This window comes from Palaemon carinicauda, chromosome 19 (assembly GCF_036898095.1).
Source record: "Palaemon carinicauda isolate YSFRI2023 chromosome 19, ASM3689809v2, whole genome shotgun sequence".
NCBI classification, from domain to species: domain Eukaryota; kingdom Metazoa; phylum Arthropoda; class Malacostraca; order Decapoda; family Palaemonidae; genus Palaemon; species Palaemon carinicauda.
The window spans coordinates 70,328,133-70,335,871 of record NC_090743.1 but is presented as its reverse complement, the minus strand read 5'-3'; the positions used below and the strand labels follow the sequence as shown (position 1 = coordinate 70,335,871).

The following is a 7,739-nucleotide window of genomic DNA, read 5'->3' as shown; positions in this document are numbered from 1 at the left end:
TCAGATTTAGGAAACTTACATTCATCAATGCTTGCATTTCCTATTCTCATTATTATTTCGGCTAGACTAGAAAAGTCTCTCTCTCCAATTACTTCAGATATTGGCATAGGATCGACCGCGCAGTTTCTTTTCTTTGCTCTCTTGATTTTCATCAATACGGTGACCAGTGCAGATTTGTGATAGTGGAAGGCTTTAGTCTGATCACCCTCAGCAAACCAACCTAGTATGCTATGTGTGGCCCTGCTTAGTACATCTTTGCTGATCATGACGATACACAACATATTATACATCCTTAAATACATCTGCTTCCACAAGTAGCCTAAATGATAACATAAATAACACTGCTTCATAACATAACATATGTAAAGTACTCTTTATTAAACCTCTATATGCTGCAAATAGACTCTACTGTACAATCGCCAGGGGGAAAATAAATATAATGTATTTCAAAAGTCAATAGTAACAAATTTTTTTAAGATAACATGAAGAAGAAGAATACAAAGAATATGATATTATGAGCACATGGCTCCCTTAGGGAGCATTTGTGGTTATTTCTGCAGACGGCTTTTAACGTCGCTTTGACAGGATGGTAAAATGATTTTTATCTCATTTTCTTTAGCAGATTAAGTATTGCTGTTGAAAATATTTCATTATTACTGAAAGATTAGATAGAAGATATAGAATATTTTAGCCAAGGAAAGAATTCGAAATTTTAAGCGTATACTGCAACTCCAAAATATGTATCATTATACTTTATACATACTGTGCTGATATTAGCCTATTTAAATTTATATTCCGAGCCATATCTTAACCCAATTTTTACAATTGGTAAACGAAATGTGGGGTTACTGCCGTTTATCCTTATTACCGGGTTTAATTAACACCAACAGCCATATAAATGGCAAAAATAGGTTTTTGTAAAAGAAACCGGTCCGGTTTGTGGCTAATTCGGTAATTGTTTTTTCAAGTTCATCGTATGTAAGATCTGCTTACCCTACTGTTTATGGTGTGGAAATATTTTACCATTGATTTTATGACCATACCTTTTTTTTTCTACTGGAGTGGGGGCTAATATACATATATATATATATATATATATATATATATATATATATATATATATATATATATATATATATATATATATATATATATATATATATATATATATATATATATATTAATGGAGGGGTGTATGTATGATAGCGGCCACCTGCATGTATGATTACGGATAACTTAGGGTACAGCAGTGTAAGGGGGGTTGCAAGTGATGCCCCCCCCCACTAGTTAAGTAGGTAAGGACACAGCCTGTAGGTTAGGTTAAGGGGGAAAGTTGAGATTAGTTGATGTCCATTTTTAATCCGCAAGGGAGGAACTGGCCGCTGACATACAAAGGCTCCTTGATGGAAAAGTGTCAAGTCTGTACTAACCCTGTAGGCTACACTTGTAGAAATTCTTACTGGTTAACATATGATACTTCAGAAACTGAAATTTGCAATAAGAAATGGATGAGTAGTGGTTAGTTTGGTGTTTTTTCTCCATGTTTAAGGGAGGTTGGGGCATAATAACTTACATATCAGTCGATTAAAATGTGAAGTCCTTCTCGCAGTTGCAGATACAGCTCCTAGGTTAGGTTAGGTAGTGTTCTAGTGTTTGTTTCCCTTTTAAAATGGTTTTTAGTTATAAGTTTTTGAATTTTAAAAATCTTAGATTTGAAAAATAATGGTTTCCCCCCAATTATTTGCATCAGAACAGTTCAAAGTGCTTATAAATACACCATAAATACTTTTTGTTTTCTTCATTACGATTATTATGCTATAGTAAATATTTACTCGCATTTTGATTACTGACCTAGTCCCTCCCAACCAACTACAAAGGCTCCTTTGTTATTTGCTTTGCTCTTATATAAACGTCATCTCATTCCTCCTGTTCTGGTAAGTGGTACGTGGATATTGTGTGTATGTCCGTTACTTGAAGTGGGTCACTTAAAGTAAAATTACCTATAATCTGTTTTATTATTATGTTTATGTCAATCAACTATGAGAAGGTGGTAAAGATTTTTAGCTTCACCCAGTTGCATCTGTGAAAACACCATGAAAGAAAATAAAAGGAAATAGTTGTCTGGCCAAAAGTATGCATTACTTGTGTGTCCTTGATATATAGCTGCATTATTTATATGGTCAACACGCTTTGGCTAAAGGAAGTAATGAATGGGACGGATAATTGTTTTTTGGTTTTTTATTTTCTGAATTTCTTACTGGGAATGAGTCTTGCCAATGAAGTAGAAGTAATTATACTGTTGTAACTTTAAGGTACTGTATAACCTAGAAGCTGATTATTATACCATATAAAGGTTATGTGGATCTATATGTTGATTTATTTTTTAATCTAATATTGATTGATTGATTGATTTAAAGTTAAGATTTGATACAAAGTACTAGCATGTAAAAATTTCTTTGATTGGTAAAACAATAAATACATTTTGTTCCGTAACCGAAATACAAACCACGCTATTTGCATTGGGTTTACTTTTTAGCGCAGCTGAAATGGCGAGCCATTAGAATTTAACGAGGGTGTATTACCACCGCGCTAGTTAGCGGCGGGGTAGGGGAGTGGTAGCTAGCTACCCCTCCCCCCCTCACACACAGGTGAATGCTCACTTTCACTTTTGGCTCAGACTGGGACAGACGTCTCTTTCTTGGTCCTCTCTTGGCAGCCATTGTTTGTTTTGTCTTTACTTAATCGCTTACTTTTCTTTTACTCAATATATATGTAAACATGTTTTCATGTTTGTATATATATTTGAGTATAGAAATCAGTAAGTTTCCTTTTCAGAGTTGTGTGTGTAGTGTACGATATCTCCGTGGAGTCCTCGGCAGTTAGGCCACCACGGTGTAATTTTATGGGTTGCGATCGAGTTTGACTTCGGTCTTTCTCTCTCTCTCTCTTGAGGTCGTTCACCCTTTTACTACGTGTTACTACGCCCTTGTAGCTTCCTTCCCGTGTGGGGGGGGGTTGCTACGCCGTACGTTTTGTCTCAATTAGTTTATGAATCTAATTGTAGTTGTTAATTTTTCAGCTTGTTGAACGATTCCTTTCGGGGTTTTCGTTCTTTCTTTAGTGTTCATTCTTTTTTAAATTACATAGTTTCATAATTATAATTGTTATAATTCTGTTTTGGTTACAGCTCTCCTTCCGTGAGTGTAAGTGGTTGTGAGGGCACGTGCCTGTTGTGTAATTCTTGTTTCCTTTCCCTCGGGATTCCTCTTCGGAGCCTTCCCGGGGGAATGAATGTGTACTAATGTTTTTTGTTTTTATTTTTTTACAGTTACCGATCTAGTTCGTTTCCTTAATATGGCTACGGTGTGAGCTGTCTTGTGGAGGCCTGGGGATTCGGCTGTTGCTGCCTCCCCTTTGGATTTTCGTCAGGGGCGTGTCTCCTTCTACTGGAAGTACTCCCGTGACGATTGACAGCTCTCCAGTTTATTTTAGAACTCAGGAGGCTTGCCTCCTTGGGTGGGTAACTTTCCTTCCGAGGGAAGTTTTTCCTGTCCAGGCTTGAGTTTTTTCCCCTTTTGGGGGGTTCTTCTCTTGCCTTTATTTCGTGCGACTATGCTCTTGGTGCTGAGCGGTCACACCTGCAGTTTCGCTCAAGGGGCTGGGCAACTGCAGGAGCCCCTCTTCGGAGGATTGCTCCTTTTAGGTCACTGGCTGACCAGTCTCTTCTACGAAGTGTTTCTCTTTCGTTCGCGAGAGAGTACACTCATAGAGACTCCTCTTTGGAGGATTCTTCTGCTGCTGTTGCTGTTGGCCTCCTTCGCCGTAAGGCTCACCGTCCGCCTCGTCGTAAGGGCCTCTCATCTCCCTATGAGGGTGCTATGAGGCGCCTTTTTGAATCTCCGTTTGCAGCCTACAACTCCTTCTTCTTGATCTTCCGCCCTGGTGCAGATGGACAGCAGTCTGATCTCGTCTTCCGACGGACAACGGTCTTCCAACGGACATCAGTCTCCCGGCGGACAGGCAACGTTCTTCCGATGGACATCTGTCTTCCGACGGACAACGTTCCCTTCGGGGCAAAGGGTTGCCTCCCACGGGGGTTCTTCCCTTGCGTGTCAGGGTTCCCCTGCGCGCCCTTCTGCTGTGTTTGCTCCTGCTCAGTGTTAGCGCACAGGCGCTCTCCTGCTCATCAGCGCTTCCTGATTGCTAGCGCTCTCCTGATTGCTAGCGCTCTCCTGTTCGCCAGTGCTCTCCTGTTCGTCAGCGCTCTCCTGCTTGTCAGCGCTCTCATGATGATCATCTCTGCTGTTCCTGTTGGTTCCTGTTACGCGCCCTGTGCGCCCACGTTCGCCCTCGCGATCTAGAACTTCGGTTCAGGTCTGGGTCAAGGACTCTTCTTCTATGCGCAGGCTTCCACGCGTTGCCTTCTGCTCGTCAGCGATCATCAGCTCGCCAGCGACCTTAGACGCGTCAACGTTCACCTGCTCGCCAGCGATCTCCTACGCGTCAACGATCGCCATCGATATGCCACGCACCAATGGGCGCCAACGGTTTTCTGACCGTCTAGGATCGCCTGATTAACAGCTGGCTTCAGCGCCCCCCTGCCTGATGCACCTGCGCGCCTTCTGTTAGCGCGATGCGCGCTAACCATCACTAGTCTCTCTCGCGTTGGTAATCGCCTACGCACCCGCGCGATTCTTCATCTGCTCGCTAGCGTTTTGTTAACGCACCACCGCTCGCCAACGCGCCATCGCCCACCTGCACGTCAGCGCTCACCAGCTCACCACCGATCACCTGTTGATCCACATCGTCAGCGGTCTTCCTCACCCACGCGGCAGCGCGTTTCCTTGCCATCGGGCCAACACTTGCGTTCGCCGCCTCGGACATGCGCTCATTCACCTGCCCACCCTTGCGCCCACTCGCCTGCGCGCCCGCGCGATCATTCGCCTGCGCGTCCGCACGCCCACATATGCGCGTCCGCGCACATGCTCTCCAATGTTCGCCCGCTCGCGAACCAACGATAATCCATCGCGCGAACGGACGGTTTCCGTCGCGTGGACGGACGGTGTTCCGTCGCGCGATCCGACGGTGTTCCGTCGCGCGATCCGACGGTGTCCGTCGCGCGAACCGACGGTGTTCCATCGCACGAACCTACAGTGTTTCTTCGCACGAACGTCAGCTTAATTCTTGCAGTATCCATTGCTCGTCTATGGGTTATCGCTCGCCGACCACCAGCTCTCGCCCTTCCTACCACGCTCGCCCTCCTTCTGCGCTCCTTCGCTCACCTTCGTTTGCGTTCTTGCGTACCTCGCATGGGCGCTTCCACGTTCGCCCACGCGCAAATCATTGATTTACCATCGCGCGAGCTCCAGGGCGATTGCGACCACGATTCCCATTGGGGTTTTCGCAGCATGGCCAGCCTAGCGAGTTTTTCTGGAGTGTATTTCCAGAACACGGCCTCACCCCGTAAACGCAGAGCATGGCACTTGCAAGAATAGGAAGAATCTTCAGGGAGGTCTGAGCAACACTCCTCTTTCCAGAGCTTGGGTTAGCCCTTCCCCGTCATTCCCTGGAAGGATTTTTGGCGGGGGGCTTTCCGTTCGAGATTTCTCCATCGGCCAAGGGGTGACTGCTTACCCCTTCCTCTTCTCCACCTCGTGTAGGGGGCTTACCAGGTCCTTTCCCTCCTCCGTTACGGCCCGAGGTTTGGTTCAAGGAAGCTACAGGAAGATCATGGGTACTTTCCTCCTCTCGGGCTCAGGCACCTTGGCGTTTCGTTATTAAGTATCTAACTTGCGGGCAAGCTCGATGTTGGACCATCTGGACGCGCTGACCGAGGGCTTCCCTTCGGGTGTCTCATCCGTGGATGCCAACAACCTCAGACACCCTTCCATCCTTGAGAAGAGTTTGTTTGTGCCCAAGGACAGAGACTTAGACAGCGGCTGTGCGGAGGAAATCGACTTCCGTTTTCACTCCTCCAAGGCGCTTTCTTCCAGACTCTGCAGGGCTCCAGCGCCTTTTTCTTTCAACCACGTCGGCCTAAGTTATCGGCTACGACAACTGGGACAAGGTCTCCAATTGCAGTTTCCTCCTGTCAGGAACAGATGGCACGGGAGGCTCCCCCGGGGGGGGGGGGGGGTGGCAGAGTTCACGAACTCTAGGATTGGTACCCCCCCCTTGCAGGTTTCACGCTGGGAGGATGCTTAAGGTTTCTCATCCGGATGACAGCTTCCCGATGCCCATTCCTGCACGATCTCTGTGATCAGCCAAGGATATCACGTCTGCCGTCTCTGTCAGCGAATTCAGCTCCTCTGAACCTCTATGCCATAGGGTCGGCAAGAGTTTTGCCCGTTTGGGCAGAATGATCCATACCTTAGGAGAAGGTCCTCCATAGGATCATCGACGGCTTCACCCCCGGCTTCTTCAGTCGATCCTTTCTTGTAAGGAAATACCTGAGACGGGAGTTCCGTAGTCGACCTCTCAGCCCTGATCAAGTTTGTCGAACAAACTTCGTCCAGCGTAGAACAGCAGAATCGATCAGACTGGTAACGAGGCGACAGGACTCCTTAAACCCTGGATCGGAAGGACGGGTGCTTTCAGTTTCCATTCCATCTATCTTCCAGGGAGCTCGTGGAATTCAGCCTAGACTGCAGGTATTCCTGCTTATGATGCAGTGTGGCGATCCCGCCGTGGCATCGCAGGTTTTTTTCCCCAGAGAACTCTCCCTGCTTTCCTCATGGCCGCTCAGGTGCAGGCTTCCGCCTTCTTCGCTTTTTGGAGGGCTGGTCAACTCCGGTAGGCTCGGGTTCGACCTTCTTCAGCGCCGGGACAAGCTTCCGGATGCTTACCATGAGTGTGGGTTCATGGTATTTTGCTAGGAGCCTTCTCTTCTTCTGCCTCAACATCTGTAGTATCTGGCCATGATATTGAGTCAACGGCCTTACCACGTTGGAAACCCCGCTTCTCGTCCGTCCAGCGAGGTTAAGCAACGTCGGTTCTGGTCGGTACTTGGATGGGTGACCACCTGGGGACGCCAGATTCTGTTGCCACCTCCTCCGAGCCTTCCCTTCAGTTGACTGTGGCAAGGCCGAGGAGAGTCGCAGTACCTGTTCTCAGTCAAGCAGAGCTTTCAGCCCTACCTTGGAACGTTTCCTAGTTCTCCTTTCCTCATTGACCCGTCTATAGTTCCGAACGGTCGCCTCAGGATAAGTTCCATGTGGGCCGGTCCAAGTTCCGGTGGTTTCAGGCAACGATTAACCGGACTTCCTGGCCCCTATGGGACCAGCGGAACTATTAGACCTGCAATGGGTGTTGACCTATGGAACCTCTTGATGGTAGTGGATATTCTCGTTCTTTCCCCACATTCTTGATGCTGTTCTCGGACTCGTCAAAAAAGGGGGGGGGGGGGGCATGTTCCAGTCCAGGCCTATGGTCAGGACCTGAAGGATACCTCTCCATCATTCAGGCAGGCTTAGGGGCCATAATCTGGTCCCTCTACAGATCCTACAGCTCCTGCCGAGTCGCTCCGTGCGCGTCGACTTCATGATTCTGGCATGTTCTAAGCAGCAGGGGACGCATTTTCACACCTTCACATCTTGCAGTAGAGATACCGAGATGATTGAGATACTCTCAATACCACCATCGGCTCTCTCATTCCAGGCAGAGGAATGTTCTCTCCGACTATCCGAGCAGAGCCTCGTAGAGAGAGTGTACCTGGGGGTCTTTGGTCTTGAGTAACCAGC

At 47.1% G+C, this 7,739-nt stretch overlaps 1 protein-coding gene and 1 pseudogene across 1 annotated transcript in view; both read left to right on the top strand.

The window, feature by feature from the left end:
- Positions 1–515: 515 nt before the first annotated feature.
- The window catches only part of emei (transmembrane protein 161-like emei), a 196,903-nt gene continuing 189,679 nt past the window's right edge, over positions 516–7,739 (top strand). The window contains exon 1 of the mRNA XM_068393608.1: positions 516–589. Coding sequence (XP_068249709.1) covers positions 587–589 — 3 coding nt within the window. The 5' untranslated portion in view covers positions 516–586. The remainder of the gene's footprint in view (positions 590–7,739) is intronic.
- LOC137659361 (5S ribosomal RNA) lies at positions 6,928–7,046 on the top strand (annotated as a pseudogene).